The following is a 21,497-nucleotide window of genomic DNA, read 5'->3' as shown; positions in this document are numbered from 1 at the left end:
TTTCAGGTAATAAATAATGTGTTGACATACAATTGTGTACTAATCTATTATTATATAAATGATTACATTGATACTTAACATTTAGTGAAAATAAAAATTACCAATTGAAAAAATAAAGCTGGAAATTATATTTTTCCTCAGTTCACATAAGAGACAATTATTACTTGTAAAACTACCTGGTTTAGCAAATTAAAACTACTGAGAATATGCATTAATATTTCATGTCTTTTAATAAATACTGTTATGTGATTTATAGCAAATATATCAGTAATATTACTTTTTAAATTATATTGGGAAAAAAAAACTTTAACAATGGACAAAATCATTATGTTCCTATTATAGTCTAATCTAATTAGAGCCCTCTGAAACATATCAATAACAGTGAAGTAGAAATATATAGTAAGTCCTTAACATACAAAAATTGCTATTTTAGTTTGAAAAATTACATGACAATCAGCAACTGTTTAGATAATTGTTTTTTATTTGATAAGAATTTTGCATTTTATAGCATAAATAACAGCAATTATAAATAAAATTTTGATGATGAGTTAATTAACTCTTTTTCCCCAAAAATTTTTTTTTAATTAAATACCTTTTTAAGTGATTGCTTTTGTTTGCTATATCTTTTATGTTTGCTATATTTAGTCGTTAGTCCATCTTCAAACATCTTGTGACAAATCCTATTTTTTCTTCTTTGCAAGCACAGAATGTAAGTTTTGAATATATTCCCTTCCAGTTTCTCTGATGTTGTAACACTTACATATACTAATAATCGTCGTTAGAAAAACAGTCACCTTTATAGTAACTAATTTTAAAAAAATTTACTTCTTACAAGAATCGCGATAGTTGATCTTAAAATTGCGTGAATATGAATAACAATTATGGATTTTGAAATCACATGAATATGAAACTAGATATACGATTTTGAAAATGAGAAAATACAAACTGGGATATAGAATTTTTAAAACGCGTAAATACAAATCACGATTCATAATTTTTAGATCGCGTAAATACGAATCATGATGCGTAATTTTTAGATTGCATAAATAAGAATTATGATGCATAATTTTTAGAATGCGTGAATGCGAATCCCAATGCCTTATTTTAAAATCACGTATAAATACGAAAATCAATGTTTGATATTATAAACCGCATGAGCAAATCAAGACATTGAATTTTAAACTTGCGTGAATACGAATCGCTACATAGGTTTTTAAAAAGGCGTAAATACGAATCACAATATCGGATTTTTAAATCTCGTAAATAAGAATCGCAACGTACAATATTCAAATCGCGTGAATAAGAATCGCAACACGCAAATATGAAAAGCTATGTTTGATATTAAAATCGTGTGAATAAGAATCGAGATATTAGCAGATTCCAGGCTTGGGACCTCTAAAAGGTTTGTCAGAAGCAGCGTCGTTTGAACTACAAAAATCGGATCTATCTGGAGGGCGGGTAAAAAAATTCAGAAAATCTTATCTGCTGCGTGTAAAAGGGGAGAAAATAGCTAAAATAAGTAAAAATGAGAAAGGATTGGTAGCTATGCAGCTTGAATTTTCTGTTTCTCTTTGAAAATCGGTAAATTTTCTGAAAAAGCGGAACACTTATATAAAAAAAAGTGACATTTTTAGAAAATCTGAATTTTTGATAAAAAAAAAAGCTGAAATTCAAGAGATAAAAGTGAAAAAAGCGGAAATCCGCCAAAAAGCAGAAAAATCTCATCCCTGTATAAGGGAATAATTAAGAAATATTTCATGTGTACACCAGCCAGTTTGTTATTTCAAAAATTTTTTTTTATTGTTTTTTATTACTTTGTTCTGAGAAATGCCATTTTCAATAGAGAATATTTAATTTAAGGAATGCAAATTTATCAAATATTTGCAATTTTTTAATGCTCTTTTATTTCCTCAAAGAAATAAAGTACATAAAAAATAGGTTCCCTTTCTTTCGATTAACATCAATGTTTTAGGAGTGTGCATTCACATATAAATAATGTACAATGTAAAAAATGTAATTAATTATTACATTTAGAAATAAAAATTTCAATATTTTAATTGCTTATTTATCTTTACCCCCAGAAAAATATTAAAACAAAAATTTAAATTTTACCTAAACAATTGATTAATAATATACTATAACACATAAAACAAGAATAATAATCCTAAACATTTATATGCTAATCAAATTAACAAATTTATTGCCCCCTAATAATTTCCAAAGCGAAATTTTTTTTCCATAAATGCAATAAATTTTAAAAATATTTTTAAATATTACAACTCTGTTCAACAATGAAAATAAGCTCCATAGATAAAAAGTAAATATTATCAATTGAAATATCAATGATAGCAAAAATTAATAGCTCATAATAAAAATCAATAATCACTTTTGCTATTTAAACACTACTTACTTTTATAATCATGAAATTTTCGAAATTATTATTTGAACAAAAGTGCAGATTCAAATCAATTAAGTAATTAATTGTCAACATAAATACAATATTTCAAAAAAAATTTATACAATTTACCAAATAAATATTATTTCTTATTAAAACTTATGCAAAATATTTAAACTGGAAATCAGATTTAATAAAATTTTTATCCTCCCAATGTAGTTTTCCATAATTATAATAATAATATCCATCAGAATTTCCATTCATTAAATTAAATGGAAACTAAATTCCTCCAACCCTTCCTTTGCTCACTAGATTTCACCACAAATCACTTTTGAAGAGCATAGCCAGATTTTTCAACAAAAAATAAGCACTTTTCAAGCACTCTAAAAATATTTTAATCACCTTACGAAAAAGAAAAATCATTATTAGGATCTGTGCAGTGATAAAAATTATTTTTTTCCATCGTTTAAAGTTCTTAATTTATAAACATAAAATCAATAAAATTCAAACACTTTACATAATCATGATAAAATAACCAGTTTCTGATAAATATTGGAGAGAAAATAGAAAAAATTATGCAATTTTTGTAATTTAGAACAACAATCAACACGGCGAAGAAAAAATCTCTTCTTATAAGACAGGAAATTAAGCACTTTTTACAAAACCCGAATTAAAAAAAAAAAAGCATTTTTAAGGGCTTTTAAAAAACATAAGTCAAAAATAAGCACTTTTTAAAAATGCTATGCACACTGAGAGCAGACTCCCAATAAATTTTGAACTTATTGCTGAATCACAATCCTGTTTAAGAATCTCTTTAGTAGTTAATATGAACAGCTGCTATTTTTCATATTTGGAAATGCAGAAACACCGTCACATTGAAGCAGATATCAAAAACAAAGTCTTAGGCGTTCATCTTTCAAATAGTTTTTTTCCCCTTTCTTTCAGTAATAGAGCAAACAAAACTTTTTTTTCTTTCCCTTCAGTGTTTCCTTTATAACAGCTCCATTCTTCAGTTGAGTGGTCGGTGCTCTTTTGTTACACTTTTTTATTTATTTATATATTTGTTAAGCAAGGAGCATTTTATTAATCCAGCACCTGTATTCTTCAGGTCTTGCCAGGTCAAATCTTGCAAAGTAAATCCGCAAAATGTTTTGTTTTAGAGAATAAGGGAAATCTTAATAATTATTATTGGTCTGTTAAATAGGTCGAGAGAAATTTAGTTTTCTCACAAGGAGAAACATTCAAATGTTAATTAATGCATACTTTAGCTAAAAATAGATTAAAAGACAGGAAGTGAATTTTAAAGTGTAAGAAATTGCCTTTGTTTTGAATAATAAATTAAGAAAAAGATTTACAGAAAAGAAATAACATAAAAAGTTTAATTAAAGCTTTTTATGTTACAAAATACACACACACATATATATATATATACCTAAAGGCTAATAACATTCAATTTGTAATATGTAAACTTGCACACTTAAATACTTTCACCTCATACGAAGAACGGGTATTTAGCTAGTTAGCTTACAAAACAAATTTTTTTCTTTCCGATGTAAGCCAAATATTTCAAATAAACAATAGGGCTTGAAATTTATGTTAGTTTGCAACCACAAAAAAAAAAAATTTTTTTTTTGTATGGGATTTTCATGCATTGGGTTGTGTTTTTGTCACGAAATAGCATGCTATGATAATTGTGACATAACACATTCTCATTTTGTAATTTTTAATTTAAATTCATTTGAGTAAAATTTTTTTTGCAAAGCAAACCAATTGGTCACATAATGGATTTCTCATAGGCTCAACTCACTAATAGGTTTAGGGTAGCTTTCAGTCAGTGATGGCAGGTTTTTACCACAGTAAAAAAAACAAACACAGAAAACACGATGGAAAAAAAACAAACCACCCTAAAAGTATATAACAATGAGTTCAAGTGAACGAGTATATAATAATAAAACCTCACTTTACAATAATATAAACTGTTAAAATAACACTCAAATTTTATTGATTAAAAATAATTGAACTCAGTTAGAAATAAGCATACTAATTTTAACAATTAAACGGTGCTAAGTATGAACTAAGTATGCATTATAAACGTACATTTGTAATTTTTTTTAAAATCACAATTATTAAATTTAATTTTCTTAAAATGTCATCTATCCGTATAAATACTATTTTCAGCTTAATCAGGTTTCAGGGCAAAACCAAATTCAGGTTATAGTTACAGGTTTTCCCCAGTGTCCATGAAAAAATAGGTATGTTCTTGACAAAATACCAATATCTCCTTAAATAATAATTTAAAAAAAGTTTCTTTTTTGTTGATCAACTTATGAAGGGTTAAGAATGGTATTCCATATATTGAGGCAATCCTCAAACAAATTTAATATATTTTAGTAGGTAGGTGGTCATATTACAAACATTTTGGTATATAAGGATAAAGTAAGTTTTGAGGTCAAATTAGACAGGATGATTGAGGTCAAATAAGACAGGAAGTCTACTTGACATATTTTGATTTCTAACAGATAATCATGATAAAGTGAAAATTAACATTTATTTGCCAATTAAAAACACATAAAAAAAAAGAAATTGCTAAGTTTTACCTTCAACCAATTATGAGATCTCTTGGCTATTTCATATGAAGCATCAACTTTCAAAGCCTTTACCATTAAACCTTCACAGTTACCTAAAAGTTGATAAAATATTTTAGATTACTATTCTGAGTAGAATGACCCAAACTATAAAATATTTATAACAGTCGTCGAACAGCCGACCCAATTTAGGGTTTACGACAACTTATGCTTAACTTCATAGAATTGTAGTTTTAAACCCAATCCAAAAGACAATGGAACTCCTGGATCCAGCATTGGAAGAAATTTGCCTTCGTGGAGGACTTTATTGATGGAACTAACCCGCATTAGCGGTACATGGGGAGGCAAATCACAAAAACCATCCATGGTTCACCTGACAGAGTGGTTCGAACGTGGTTCACCTCATCGGAAAGCGAACGCTCTATTCCCTAGATCATCGCAGCTATAACTATAAAATATTGGCCTGTATCCCGAAATCTTGCTAATTGAGGTAAATATTTGCTAATTCAGTCAGTAACAGAACTAAGAGAGTTGTGGTCCATTTTCAGCAGACCCCACTAATCTTATTAAGCACAGTCAGAACTTCATTTTAAGCAAAAAAAGAAAATAAATTTTTATTTTTTATTTTTTTTAGTACAGACAATGATGTATAGAATTTTTTTTTTTTTTGTTGATAAGTTCAAATGCAATAACATTACAAAATAGTATATATACATTCATCACTTATACAAATTAGCAACAAAGTAGCAAGCAGTTAAAAAATTGTTAATTGACAAATCTTAAAATTGAATAATATTTGACAATAAAAATACTTTTTTTTAATGTCTGTTAGAGATATACTGTTTTCTAAAATTGCGCCAGGTCGAGGTCTGGTGAAAATTGAATCGTTTACCCAGTCAGTTTTGGGTATAGTGCAGCATTTGGATTTATTACCTGGGTATGTATTATTTACGCATAACGATATAAAAATCATACATTTTCAATTAGACAAGGATTTCACAAGATATAGTTCTAAGAAATTTAGTGTGCAGCTATATCATTTATTATAGAGGCACATATATGATATCCATAAAAAGATATGTTTTAATTTTTAAATTTTGTTTTATTGATACTGTTTTGTTTTATTGTTTTAATTTTTAAATGTTAATTTTTAAGTTCGCAAAAAAGATTTGGATTGACTGTTTATAATATAAAACTTTTCGACAAAGTGGAGACATCTGCCTTAAGTAGACTTCATAATTAATAAAATTCATAATATCATTTATTTTAGTAGCTTCTGTTTTTAATATATAGCACTTTAACTAAGCACATTAAATGAAAAATGTTTTAACTACCTAGGATTAAATTTTAATCGTGTAATAATTTTAAAAATAATTTATGCGCAATGAGATCTTCCTTAGAACTATCTTTTAAGCTTTCTGATATTTGACTTTTCGGCGGTTACTTTAAGCTTTAATTACTGATGAAATTGATTTTAATGGGGCTTTCTAAATTCCAGATATTTCTCAGTTAATATTATTTCTACACGTAAAATTTGAATCACCCATTTAAATAATCACTTTATGACTCACTCAATTTACGCCGATAGTGGCATAAGTGCATATAGTGTTTTTCGCAGTTACTAGTATTGATTTTCACGTGGTTTTCAAATAATGCCCTGATATATTTTAGACAATATGAGAAATTAGAATCACACATTTGAGTATTTACTTTTTAAAGCAATGATTATATTGATTTTTTCAGCAGTAATTGCTATTGAATTTCCACAGTTTTTAAAATCTGACATGATATTATTTATTAGAACAACCGAATCTCGAAACGAAATACGGATTTGAGTAACTCCTCTTAGAAGAGATTTCAAAATATTGTTTGGTACGGATTTCACGATTTTTTTAAATGTGATGATGATTCACAAAATGCGAAAAAGGAAATAATTTGGGTGTCCCCCCAACAAAATGTGAGAATATCGCTTATAATATTAGAATTAAAAAAAAATTACATATTCAATTATAAAGATTATATACAGTTTATTTTCTTCCATAGGCACAGCGCTTATATTACTGTAAATTAGCAACATATATATTTGTTTTTATTAAAGGCGGTATCACACAGAAAGATATTAGTGCAGTGGTTCCTGAACTTTTTTGTCTCGTAGACCCCTTGCCATGTTTTTCGGTCATGGGTAGACCCCCTGCTTACCTGGTATTGATTTTTTGTAAATTCATAAACTTCAAATGTATTTTTGACTGCTGGTATAGTGCTACTCACTGTGAAAGATTTCATTCTGTTTGCACCGGTTTTCCATTATACTTCCACAAATTTAAATAATAACACATTATTGCACCTACCAATTTGCTCAAAACAAATTTAGTAGGTACAGGGTGGCCAGTCATATCTGTAAAAAATATTCCCTGTGTTTTCCCTGCATATATTATACACAATATATTATGAATAAACACCGATTCACTGTGTTCTTATGTGCTATATTAGGATAACAATACCAGTTTTAGTTGCTGGAAAAATTTAAGAGAAACAAGCAAGAACAAATAATACTATAATTTATGAAATAGTATAATATAGCTGAACTATCATCTTTATATATCTTATAGATCTTTGAGTGACCTGTATTTTCTAAAAAAATCCTGTTTTTTCCCAGATTGTAAGGAAAAATTAAGAAAGCTCTGCATTTTCCCTGCTATTTTAGATTATTTTTAAATTCACTGTGGAGTGGCAACCCTGTATGAGAGTCAACTTTAATAAATTTCGATAGAATTCTTTATTTCTAATTTTGTATTTATTTCATTATCAGATTTATTTAGTTAAAATAGTTTTCAACATTAGATTCTAAAGTTAACGCCTATGAAAATTTTGAAAAGGCTTTTCACAGGATTAATTAAAATTATATCTGAAATAAAGATCTTTTTTACCAACTTTTTTATAAGGTGACAAAATAAAAACATAACAGGCAGATAAAACCATACCTTTAATGGACTCATCTAAGAACTCCTGCATTGTTTCGGCACTATTACCATCTTTGTAGGTGACGAACATGAACTCGTTAGGCACTTCATCGAATGATGAATGGAGGAGCTCTCTTCTTTCTTTCAATGGTTTCTTCACTAAAGATTCTCCATTTAAATAGAGCAAATCAAAAGCCATAACACAAACTTGAACTACAATTTCTGACTTAGCAGCATCCTTGTGAAGAAGAATTAAGTTCTTAATTTTAAGACAATAATAAAGCGAAATACAGTAAAAGTTCGCAAATCTGACAAGTCACAGTCAAGATATTAATATTAATTTTAGAAGATAAAAACATTCATCTGTCCATTTCAAATTGAATAGTCGCTTAGCTCATTTTTCTAATGAACAACAATTAAAAATAATCAATAGCAATAAATCTCGACCAGTGTAAAAGACTATCTCCGTTAGAGTCAAAATTCCCAAGTCCACACCAAACTAACAAACAAAATGTTTAGTTGAACCAAGTCTGTATCAAACCGAGTACTCTTATCGCAATCTAACACTAGTTTCTACCTTCGATTCCCCACACGAGGAGTCTAGTCATTTCAATGACGCTGCAACTATTCAACAACAACATGCAAAACTTTCAATAAATCTCATTGGCTCAGACTTCAAACACTTAAAGGCAATCACTAGATAGGCTAGCACGTGTGCGGCAGTCGACATGCTTTGGCACATAAGGAAATAAGCTTATGGCATTGCGATCAATCATTATTCCAGGTTTGACGCACGATTTTTCTAGGTTTAAGCAAAAATCAGCGATTTTTCCTAATTTACTTTGGTTGTTTCAAATTCCCTGACAATTTCAGGTTTTTTTTTACCTGTGGGTACCCTGTTTTTTTGCTTTATTTAATAACGTAATTAACGTCTAACGTAAATTATTTCAGCTTTATTATTGCGTCGTTATATGCCTTTCAATTTCGTGCATGATTTTGCATTATTCAGTATTGATTCATTATTTTCATTTTTTTTATTCACTCCGTATAAAGAACAGGTATTTTGCTAGTGCATGTATATATATATACATATACAAACACTGCTCAAAAAAATTAGGGGAGCACATGGCTTTAACGAAATCTCATTGATTACCTCGTTAAATTTATGCAAAATGGGTGTGTGGCAGTCTTGGCGGTTTGGGGGGGATAACATACCATATTAAACATCCAAACAATCAGATTTTTGTCTTTTAAATGTTTTCAAATTGTTGCCTTGAAACATTTCATGCTCTTTATTCCATTCCAAACAATTAAAATTCTTACACAATTGCTTTTTACTTCTTTTTTCTGTATCGCATTTCATTGCACCTGTATTTTTCACTTCATGCCCATGCATGACTACCGCACAAAAGTTTCATCACTGCTTGCTCCCCTAATTTTTTTTTTTAGTTACGTATAAAATTTACACACAAAAAATAAAACACATTTAGTCATAAAGATATAATAACAGAACTGACTTACTTTCTTTTTTCTAGTACTAAGTATTTGAAAGGGTAAAATTTGTTTCATTTCATGATCCCAAGCAACAGCTTCTGTGTCAAGGATAAATGATTTTGTAGTATCTTTCAATGCCTTAGAAATTCTGGCAATAATATCGGGATATTTTGAAGTGTTATCTTCTTGATTACGGCTAAATATTTTAACTTCACCTTTGTCTGTTCTATGGATCTGAAAATGTATGTTATATGAACATAAAAAAGTTAAAAAATAATTTTTTATAAGTAAATATATTATTAAACCTAATATTAAACCTAAATAATTTAACCTTGCTAATTTAAATTATTCCCAAAACTTTATTTTTACAAAAAGAGAACATTTCTTTTTCTGTGTAGATTATAAACCGGTTTAGCGAAGTATAGTTCTTCAAACATTTATATCTTTGAGCATTTTCTTTTAATACTTTTCAAAATCTTTTATAATATTGTTAACTTTTATTAAATATATACACAGAATCATGACACTATCACACTATTTTCAGTAAACTTTTCATTGTTTTTATTTTGTTGCTATGAAAAATATTAAGAAAATATTTTTGTTTTAAATACTAGTAAATAAAATATCTTTTCTAAACAAAATATTACTTTTTGTCCACAGAAATTGTAATTTTGTTCACAGAAATTGTAACCAATGGTACAAAAAGATTTATTTCTCAAGTTTGGCATTCAAGAAAACATTTATTCAAATACAAAAATAACCATGCATGTTGCTCTTTTTTATTTCGTTTTCTATTTTTTGTGTTCTGTGAATATAGTTTAGCATGTGTGTTCAGAAATTTTCAAGCAGAAGTTCTGCGATTTAACTTTTTGAAACCACTCATTTTGGACGAAATTATTTACATTTGTAAATTTTGTAGCCAGAATTTTTTAATATGCAATTAAAAATCTACTTCTTATTTTAATTTGCAATTCAATACTTTTGTTTTGTACAACTTGATAAAAATCTGACAGTAATATTTAATGTTCCTTCAAACATAAAAGAGTCCTGTATAAAATTTTGATAAAGTTGTGACCTGCCATTTGAATGGTGTTTTTAACTGCGGTACCCAGCCTCATGTAAGTTGGACTTCATGTATAGGCCTGATAAAGGTTAATATTGGCCTTATATAGAACCAATATTAAAAAAATCTGGACATTCCAATATTGGTCCCTTGGTGAAATGATCATACAGGACTCATATTCAGCCCAACTAGTGCCAAGATAAAATTGTTGCTGGGGTTCTTATAATTAAAAACAAATTACTAATTAGTAACAGTAAAAATACAACATTAGAAAAACAATCAGTAGATTATCAGATATCAAAAATAAATTAAGTTGATTTTCCGTCGATCGTTAATACAAATTTTGTTGCATCATATTGTTTTAATGGTCCCTTTACAAATACTAATCTTATCATGTATTCTTTGCATAATATAATAATGATTAAGGAAAGGAGGATTTGTTATAGTTTGAGAAAAATGTCTCAACAATACGTTTTATGTTCTCGCAACAACTGCTGAAAATAGAAAGCTAAAGAAGGCCAAGACATACGAAAAATGTCACAAGTCAGGCCACTCGCAGCTCTGACGCATTGAGACTGAAAGTTATTTCAACATTATTTGTGAAAGGCCTTTGCTTTGATACAATAAAATACTCTACATTAACTTGAACCTAAAGAAAATGAACAGCAATCTGCTACAAATGTCAGAAATTTATTGTTTGTACTAAGAAAACCAAAATTTCCAAATATTTCAAATTATTAAATGTGTTAATTTATCCTTCCATTGCATCATAGAATAAGTACATAATTTATTCAACCAAAATTTATTAATTTTCAAGTCTAAACCTTTTAAAAAAATTGTCAAGTCTTTATTTGATATTTTGTGTCGACCCTCGTTTTACTGTATCTATTGTTAGCAATGAATAGTCACATGTGAAACAATCGATTAGGATTCTACTGCATGAAAAAAGCATCAAAATATATATACAGGTATTATAGACAGGGTATCTGCTACATTTTAGATTTTCCAATTTATGACTTTCCATGACTAATTCCAAGAATTTTTAATTCAAAGACTTAACAAAGTTACTATTTTCTCCAGGAACCCCCCGGTTTTAACATCCTTCGCATTGATTTTAAATATCAAATACAAACAAATCATAACTTAATATTAAAAAAAAAAATGATTTGTCAAACTAAACTAAACACAGGAATAAAGCAGAATTGTTTTAAATACTTTAAATCATTGAAGTAAGCTAATTCACCAAGAATAACTGCAAACATGAAACTGAAGATATAGATTTTTTTTCCCAATGCCAACTTAGTTTTAAGTAGAAAAAAAAAGAAAAAGATATAACTAACATACTTGAGCTCGTTCACCATCATATTTAAATTCACACGTGAAATCATTATTAACGAAACGTTGCAGCACTTCATCAATCCCCGTTGTAGGGTGAGCTAACATGGGCTTCAGTGGGCAGCCCGGTGAAAGTTGGCAATGTTCAGAAAGACGATCTATACCTTCTTTCAAAAGAACAGGTATCATCAAATCATAATTAGGGCATTCACTGCATAAACAAAATGTAATTGAAATTATAAAAGGTATTTAATATAATTATTATAAAAAACATTATCATATAATATAATTGGCTGGTAATAAAAATAAACAATGAAAAATAATAAATAGTTGACATTTACACATAACTATATTTTTAGCAAGGTTATCTAACCAATGAAACTTCAAAATATAATTAAAGGAACTTTCACCTAATATCAGGCAAAAGGATTTCATTCACACAATCGTCATATACGCACATTTTTTAACTTAAATATTAAGAAGACACAATTCTCACCAGTAGGTAGTTTTCAGAATAAGTGTTTTTTCATCCTGAAGTTTCTTGAATTTCTCACTAGACATTCCAGATGAGGTGTCAATTTTATCAGGAGGATATGTTTGGCCAGGAGGTGTCAAAACAACAGCTCTGCCCAAAGCTGCAAGAACAGATTGTTCTGCTAATCCAATTCTCAGTTTCCCGCTTAGTGATCTGATGATGTATTTGGCCTCACAATCTCGGCAAGCGACAAACAACGTCTGAATTTTATCGGTCTTCTTGGCCATTGCCTAAATCAATGATTTACATTTTAATATACAAATTATGCTATAATTTTTTTACATTTTAAGGCATTATATCAATGTTATTTTCATAGGTCATTTTTAAAATAAAAAAAAAATCAGAAAAAATTTTCTTAAAAAAATTAAATATTCAAATTACTACCTTTAAAATTGTCAGCTGCAACTACAGAGTTGCCACTCAAATCTGGAAAAAAATTCCCTGTGTTTTCTCTGTACGTATTATACATAATGTATCAAGAGGAAACAAGAGTTACTGTGATCTTGTGTGAGCTATATTGGACTAACTATACTAGTTTTAAATGCTGGAAAACTTAAAGGAACAGCTGAATATACTTAAATAATGTTATAGTAAATGACATAGTTTAGCATAGCTGAAATATCTTCCTTAAATATCCCATAGATTTCCCTTCGAGTGGTTACCATTTTTTTAAAAACAAAATTCTCTGTATTTTCCCAGTTTGTAAAGAAAAACTCAATATTAGTTTTACAAACATTGAATGCAATATTTAATGAAATAATAAATAAAAAGTCAATAAATAAAGTTACCATGAGCATGGTAGAAAGAGAAACAAAAGTGAACAAAAACTACAAGAGTCATTTTAATTGAGCAGGTTTAACCGAAAAGAAATGTTTATATAAAACTGAAAAACATAATTTCATCTTACCAATAGAACAGAAAAAAAAATAGAAAAAAAAAGAAAGAAGGAACATTAAAATAATAAATCTAAAATAATTATGTAAATAAAACATCCTTATCTTGTCAAAGCTTTATTTTCTTAGAACACAAGATAATTTTTTAAAATGGCTATCTTATCTATAAAAATAGGCCATGCAGGGAGGACCAACTTTGCCAAATCAACAAAAATAATTTATTAAAATAATTATGGTAACTGAGACAACATTGAAATGTTTGATTTATACTTTAAAGCTGTATATTAGATAAGCTGTGAGATGCAATTTTCACCAATGGATAAATTTTAGTTTGCAGTTAAATAAGAGGCAAAGATGACATAGAAAGTAAGCTGTATTAAAATCTATTACACAGGAATAATTTTTAAATAATAATTTCAATATATCTACATTTACTAAGAATATGTAGTAAATTAATTTGAATTCTTAATGTCATTTGAAATTTTATTTCAGTAATTGAAATTACTTAAATTTATGAGACATCAAAAGTGCAAATGTTTTGAAAATGACCCATTTCTTTAACGGTACATTAAATCAACATCAATCATATTTAGAAATTTGAATACATTGATTATACAGTCAAACCCTGCTATAGTGAACGAAAAGTTCGCTCCCGCTCCTTGAAATACATGTATAATCAGGGGTCTGTGCAGACATTTTATGAAAGATTGTGTTTTTACAAAATTTTGAAAAAACTACCCATAATTTGTGAATCTAAAATTAATGTTAAGTCACATTCTTTCAACCAGGGTCCTGATTTGGTGAATTTACACAAATAGGATCCTGTCATTGCAAAAACCACTTTTAAGGAGTTCTTAAATTATAAATACGAGGTGTGTTCTTCAAGTAAGTACCGTTTTGAAATTAAAAAAAGACATTTCAATAATTTTATTTTACATGAAAGCCTGTACCGTAATCTACTTTTCTACATAATTTCCTTCAACTTTGAGGCATTTGTCATAATGTTGTATCAGTTTTTGAATACCCTCCTCATAGAAGTCTGCCGTCTGACTTTGTAACCACTGCATCACAGCTGCTTTGACTTCGCCATCGTCTTGAAGACGCTGACCGCCCAGGTGTTTCTTCAAGTGCAGGAACAGATGATAGTTACTGGGTGCCAGATCAGGGCTGTACGGAGGATGATCTAGAGTTTCCCATTGAAAAGATGTGATGAGATCTTTGGTCCGATTAGCCACATGCGGACGGGCATTGTCATGCAGCAAAACGATGCCCTTCTTTAACTTGCCACGTCTTTTGTGCTGGATTGAACAGAGCAGATTTTTCAAAAAAACTGCGCACATGACTTTTTGTGCAGAAATTGTTAAAACTTTACTTTTCTGGGTGAATCTGAATGCCGCCATACCATGGACTGTTGCTTTGATTCTGGTGTGACGTAGGCCACCCATGTTTCATCGCCTGTAACAATTTGGCTTAAGAAATCATCCCCGTCATTGTGGTACCGCTCAAGAAAAGTCAATGCAATGCCTAAACGTTTAGTTTTGTGCACAACCGCCAACATTTTCGGTACCCAACGTGAGCACAATTTTCGGTATTTCAAGTGCTCGGTCACAATGCTATACAAAACACTACGAGAAACATTAGGAAAGTCAAAACACAAGGAGGAAATCGTAAAGCGTCTGTTTTCTCTCACCTTATTGTCCACTTCCTGCACCATACTTTCATTAACGACTGAAGGATGCCCACTCCGTTTATCATCATGCACATTTGTGCGACCTTCTTTAAATGCTCTCACCCATTTTATTACCATTCCATCATTCATAATGTTTTGTCCATAAACTGCACTGATCTCACGATGAATATTGATCGGTTTTAGGCCTTTAGCACTAAGAAATCTTATAACAGCCAGTACTTCACAGTCGACGGGACTCACAATTATCGGAGGCATCTTAAACACTCAGTAAACAAGGAAGAATCAGACTGCAATGGCGTCAGTGCGTAGGCAAGAGATGTAGGTACCCAGTGTGGATGCACAGAATGCGATCGCAGTGCGGTGGGAAAACGGTTCTTACTTAAAAAACACGCCTCGTAGATGCAAGATTATACTCAACACTGTAAAATTATAATTAAAACAAGTACATTTTCAAAAAAAATTTCTATATGCTGCCACTAAATTAGTGATGGAACATACAAATATTCCGTATTTAGCCTATACTACTCAAATGACGAATATTTGTTTTGGACGAATATTGATAACAAAATCACTTACATTTTTAATAACTCCAATTGATACATTTTAAAAAACACAGCCAATAGATCACATATTAAGTAAAGTGTTACATATTAAGTAAATTTATAATATTTTATTTAAAAAAAATTGGTATAAAATAGTTTTTATTAAATAATATTTAATTAATAAATTTTATGAATAAATATAAAGTATTTATTAACTAAAATAAAACAAAAAAGTTTACTTATTTAATATTAATAAAAATGCACAGAGCAAGAAAAAAAAATGGACCACCCAAATAATTCTAAATTGGATCTTTAGGACTCAACCTTAATGGCTTGAGGGGGTGAACTCAAAAATGCAATTAATAAGTGTAGACTATATTTTGAATTAAGAAGTCAAACACAAAAAAGGCACTTTCTCTGAATAAACACACCTTTCCTTCGATGGTTTCGGATTTATGACACCCCCCCCCAAAAAAAGTCCCATAGTTAAAATTCAATTTCTAAGGAACCATGGCCGATTGTGATCAAATTCTGCATATTACCATGCAAAAAAACAATTTTTTTATTAAAATTATGCATACATTTTTACACCTTACAATTCAAAATTTTTCTGACCATTATTAAGTAAAATAATAAATATTTACTAAAAGTTATTTTTTTTGCATAGAATTATCTTTGGATAAATGAATTTTAGAATTGTGCGTAAAAAACTTTCAATTCACTTAAAAAGTTCTAGAGATATAGCGAAAAACATAAGAAGTAAAATCAACATTAAGGAATCCAAGCTTTAGAATACTCTCCTAACCACACTACTAAGACCATATTTCCCAGATTGCGGATTGGAATTATAAATAAAATAAGACAATAGCGAGATAGGTAAATTTGCAAAATCAAGGAAATAAATAAAATGTGACAGGGCGAGCATAAAATGTTCTGTTCTGCTACATGCTAAGTCAGAGTGCCGATCACTGACGTTATCAGCTTCCTCTAGAAGAGAAAGGAAGGCGGAGGAGGAAGAATGGTGGATGAGGAGAGAGGTAAAGAAGGGCGCAGGTAAAGACTTCACAATAACTTAGCGGTTCTCTTAGCTTTCCATTTTTTTATATTACTATTTTCGACTTACAAAACATTAATCATGAAGATAAGCAAATTTGAGAACAGTGTGAATAAAAAATAAAATCTTTTGAGAAAGGTCATTTTTTAAGATAAAATATTTTGTGAAGGGTCCGTTTTCATGAAAAAGTATTTCGTGAAGAGTCTGTTAACGGAACCAAATTTCTTTTATACAGATCCCTGATTATATTATTTTTTGTGGATATAGTGAACAAAAAAAAAAGAAAAAAAAAAAAAAAAAAAAAAGAAAAAGAAATTCTNTTTTTTTTGTCTTTGACTGATTTTTTCTTTTTTTTTGTAATCATATTGAAATTTCCACAATATAAATACATATACCAATTTTTAAAACCATCTATATAATTGTTAGAAAAAGCAATGAAGTCAAATGTGCAAAAACGATAAGATGATAAGCGCATTGTCGATGCAAAAGTTCTTAAGCGGTTATTTAACCGGTTATGGTATGTTTGGTGTTAAATTCAAGAAATTCTATGAAAACATTCCAATAAACAGAAATACCTTTCTGTGAATATAACATTATTATTGCAACACAAAACATGATGAAATAGTGCAAACAAAACATATAAATACATAAAATAACATTTGATAATATAATGCCTAAAAATAACAAGGGAAAAGGTCAAGGGAAAAGGAAAGAGATATATTTTTTAATAAGAATTTCTTCTACTACTTATTTTTTCTCATAAAACAACCAATGAGTACAAAATTAGATTTTTTTTTCAAACAGTTACACATTGATTACTTCGAAAATCAGATAGTTCTCATAGTTAGTGTCTGATGAGGACTAGTAATTAATATGTTTGTGAAGAAAACAAAAGTAGGAAGGAAAGAATAATGAGTTTTTACTTCAATATTAAAGATAAAATAAGAACGCTTGGTAGTCCAAAAGAGAAGCTGAAAGTTACTCTCAAAGATTCTGCACCTTTTTTTCTTTTTTTTTGTCGGCTTTTAAAAAGGTTTTTAAATTTTAGGTACAATTTTAAAGGAAAAGCTTACTCTTTGGTTATAAAAATGGATTTATATTCAGAAGTATACAGTAATCCTCTTAGATAATATTTTTTTTTAATGCCAGCAGCTTCAAATTTGATAACTCAATATAAACTTTTATTAAATGAAAAAAGTGATATAAAATCATATTTCGATTAAACAATGGTGACCTTATTGATCAGAAAAAGAACACTTTTATTAAAATATCAATGTTATCAAAAGCAAGCAATATTCTAAATGAGTTTATTTTCTAAATGTTACACAAGATTTTAAGTAAAGTGAACTCTTATTTTTCGATGGTGCAATGGAATAAGATTATTAATAAACTGACAACTGTATAATATACATGAACGCTGTTCGCGGAAAATATGTTACAATTGCTAAAATTCTATAAGCTGCTGTTAAAAAGAAGGTGATTTAAAAGCCACTATTATGATTTGCGTTTAAGTGGCTTAAAAATTATAGTTCTGAATTTGTCTTCACGTGATTTTAAAATCTAACATTGAGATTCATATTTACACAATTTTAAAATAAAATATTGAAATTCGTATCTTCATGTTGTTAAAATTAAACACAGGATTTGTATTTACAGCGACTTTAAGAATTAAATGAGGAGATTCATACTCTACAATTTAAATAAATAAAATCTTGCATTGATATTTTGATTAAAACATTTCTTTGAATAAATATTTCCTACATTTCTCTTGCTTAAATTTCAGGTATTTTTCAATCATTTAAAAAGTGTTTCTGCACGTAACATTTTTGGATTTCTAATATCAACTTCTTTCTTATTTTTAACCAAATTTATACTAATGGTATGAATCAATAAAGGGTCTTTTAAAAAATGCCTTGCGGCAGAATTATTTCTAGCAACCTGCGACAAAACTCTCTAACACTTATATCTCTATGCAAAATACTTTTAATAATAACACACATATATGTCACTAATTTAAAATAACAAAAGTGCTGTGTTTACAGGAAAAAAAAATATATAATTTTATTTTTTAATTGGAAATGAAATAATTTTTTATTCTAATATATGGGTGATATTCTTGCATTTTGTTGTTGTTGGGGGGATGCACAAATTATTTCTTTTTTCACATTTTGTAAATAATCATTTCAATAAAAAAAAATACAGGGTGTCTATAAAAGAACTCCGGGGTTTTAAAAATTCATATCTCACTAACTATAAAAGACAGCAAAATTTAGTCGATTTCTCTGAAAAGAGTAGCTCAAAAAGTTTTACTCATACCAATTGGGAATGCTTGTATCAACTGTTGGCGACGCTGCAGGGCGTTGACCTTGAAATGACGTCGCGAAATTTGAAATGATGGCTACTCCGCAACAAAAGGCTCAATGTGCTATTTGGCTCATAGAAACGAAGTCTTTAGTTACCGTACAAAGTGCAGAGAAAATTCGTGATGTTCAACATCTCAGGGAACGAATAGTCAATTGTGTGGCAACCGTCCCCCCAGACATGCTCGCCAGGACATGGGAAGAGGTAGAATACCGTTTAGACGTCTGTCGTGCCACTAACGGGGCGGGGCTCATATAGAACTTTACTAAGTGTAAAAAAAAACTTGAAAATGTAAGCTTTTCAGTCATGTATAAAACATGTATGTATGTTTTTTATTTCATTAAAATATTTTGCCTCAAAACCCCGGAGTTCTTTTCTAGACACCCTGTATATTTCATATAAAAATCATGAAACCCACACTAATTTTTGCCGAAAAAAAGATCGCTGACGAAATCACATGAATCTGACTACTCAAATGCACGTTTCGTTTCGAGTTCAGGTTGTTGTACTCGAAAATAATGTATAAAAAATATCAGATTTAAAAGTTATGGAGAAATCAACAGTCTTCAAAAGTAAATACTGAAATGCAAGATTCGAATTTTCCGTTTTGTTTGAAATGTATTGGGATATTTAAAAACTACGTGAAAATCTATGTCCATAACTGCTGAAAATACAATTGATTTACAATACTATCGGCGTAAATTCAATGCGTCAAAAAGTTATTATCTAAATGCATTCAAAAGAAAAGTAAAATTTTTTACTTTTTTAAAAGAAAAATCTTTCTGCAAGAACTAAGTAATGTTTTGTGACAATGTCACCGTGTCGCTGTAATTCTGAAAAGGGGGAAAAACATTTTTTTTTTAAAAATCCGTCATTTTCAAACGAATTTCGCCAAAATTAGATGACAACGAAAGGATTGAAACTAGTTACAAGAGTGAATCAATGTGTGCCAAAATTCGTAGATTGTATAATGGCAAAAAGTTTTTCATTTACCTGTTGATAACATTTTTAAGTAATATTGAATACTTGAAAAAAGATATCTTACAGCATTTCCAGACATTTTAGCAATTTCTTTGAATTTAGAGAATACTGAAGCCACTGTCAATTTTGGAGGAGCAAACATCACTTTCTGGTTACCTCGGCTACTCTGAGGGTAGAAAACATTTATTAGAAAAATAATCTTCACAAGTCTTAAATTAATAACAAATCATATAATCAATACATTATCAATTATAATATTTTTGAGAATAAATAAAAATGACTGAGAATATTGATGATGCATTAGTTCATTGAGGGTAGTCTCACTCTTAGTAAAATACATAAAATTGTAGCACGTTTGAAACTCTCTCAATTACAGTAGAAGATAACACAAACCTTCCAAGTTTTTTGAATTTATTTGTTACATAGATCATTTCACAAATCCTTAAACATTGCAACAATATTAAACTGCAGCATATTAATTATAAAATGCTATAGAATAATTTTTAGATATAAATATCTAAAAACACAAAAATATAAACTTATATGTTTATTCTAAAAAAAAAATTTTTTTTTTAAAAATTAAAGCACATAGCTGCCAACACACATAGCAAGAAATCCAATAGATTTTAAGAAATAATATAAATGTCATGATAATTGTTGCAAAATAAACTAAACATTTCGCACATTGAGAATTTTAGGGATTTTTATAGTCATCAAAATAAAAAAACTGCAATAATTTCTAGTTATAATTTCACATTTAATTATCTTGAAATGTTATGCATTATGTTTATATATAATTTTGAATAGTAATAGGAATTTAATTCAAAGATAGTTAACTGAATTTTACAAAAAGAAGCTCGTCTACTAGAAAATCCAATAGAGTAGGCAGCTATGGAAGTAATAGAGTTAATAACGAACAAATTTATAAATTTTGCTTATACGAACTTTTAAAATTTGTAGCATCTTAATAAACAATTGAATAAATGATGTAAAAAATTAAAGTTACAGAAAACTTTAGTCAACATTTTTCATTGTTTATACTTATCAAAGGAAAGTGTTTTCCGGCAAATGGCGGTTTATAGCAGATCTTCTGTACAAATTTTTTTTTTATAAAGACTAAATTACTTTTTTTTTCTACAGCTTAATTAACTCACATCCTAAAATTTGCACTCTTAAAATAATGTAGCAAGGTTGTCATGTAAAAGAGATTAAAGACAAGAAAAAAATAATAAAATTAAACCTCAGCAACTAGCCCAAGATCTCCTTTTTCCTTCACTTCTGCCCTTATTTTATCGAGAGTTCGTCCGGTAGCCTGAGCAACGGCTTTCATCAACACCATGTCACCAACTCCCAACTCAATACCTTCATACTCTGGAGCGATGCGATTTAGGCACAGGTACACAGACTGCAAGAGGTCATCTGGTGTCAGAACAATGACGGAACGAAAGTAGTTTGCAAGAATTTCAACTATCTTCAGCCTGTAAATAGCATATTAACTCAAAATTTTTACATAGCATTTGTGTTTTAAATCAATTTAAAGTAATACATAATAAATACATTGAAGCAATTTTCAATTACAGTGAACTCTCACTTATGCACCGGTGTAAGG

The 21,497-nt window shown here is 29.0% G+C and overlaps 1 protein-coding gene across 2 annotated transcripts in view; it reads right to left on the bottom strand.

Annotated features, from left to right (window-relative positions):
• The window catches only part of LOC107438179 (DNA ligase 1), a 65,345-nt gene that overhangs the window by 6,182 nt on the left and 37,666 nt on the right, over positions 1–21,497 (bottom strand). For both annotated transcript variants that reach the window (XM_043049995.2, XM_043049993.2), the window contains exons 14-20: positions 21,129–21,366; positions 19,953–20,054; positions 12,329–12,597; positions 11,842–12,043; positions 9,462–9,668; positions 7,962–8,178; positions 4,993–5,075 (exon numbers count right to left, since the gene is read on the bottom strand). In XM_043049995.2, the coding sequence (XP_042905929.1) occupies positions 4,993–5,075; positions 7,962–8,178; positions 9,462–9,668; positions 11,842–12,043; positions 12,329–12,597; positions 19,953–20,054; positions 21,129–21,366 (1,318 nt within the window). The remainder of the gene's footprint in view (positions 1–4,992; positions 5,076–7,961; positions 8,179–9,461; positions 9,669–11,841; positions 12,044–12,328; positions 12,598–19,952; positions 20,055–21,128; positions 21,367–21,497) is intronic.

Source organism: Parasteatoda tepidariorum, chromosome 2 (assembly GCF_043381705.1).
Source record: "Parasteatoda tepidariorum isolate YZ-2023 chromosome 2, CAS_Ptep_4.0, whole genome shotgun sequence".
NCBI classification, from domain to species: Eukaryota; Metazoa; Arthropoda; class Arachnida; order Araneae; family Theridiidae; genus Parasteatoda; species Parasteatoda tepidariorum.
The sequence above is the reverse complement of the archived record's forward strand: the minus strand, read 5'-3'. Positions and strand labels throughout refer to the sequence as shown.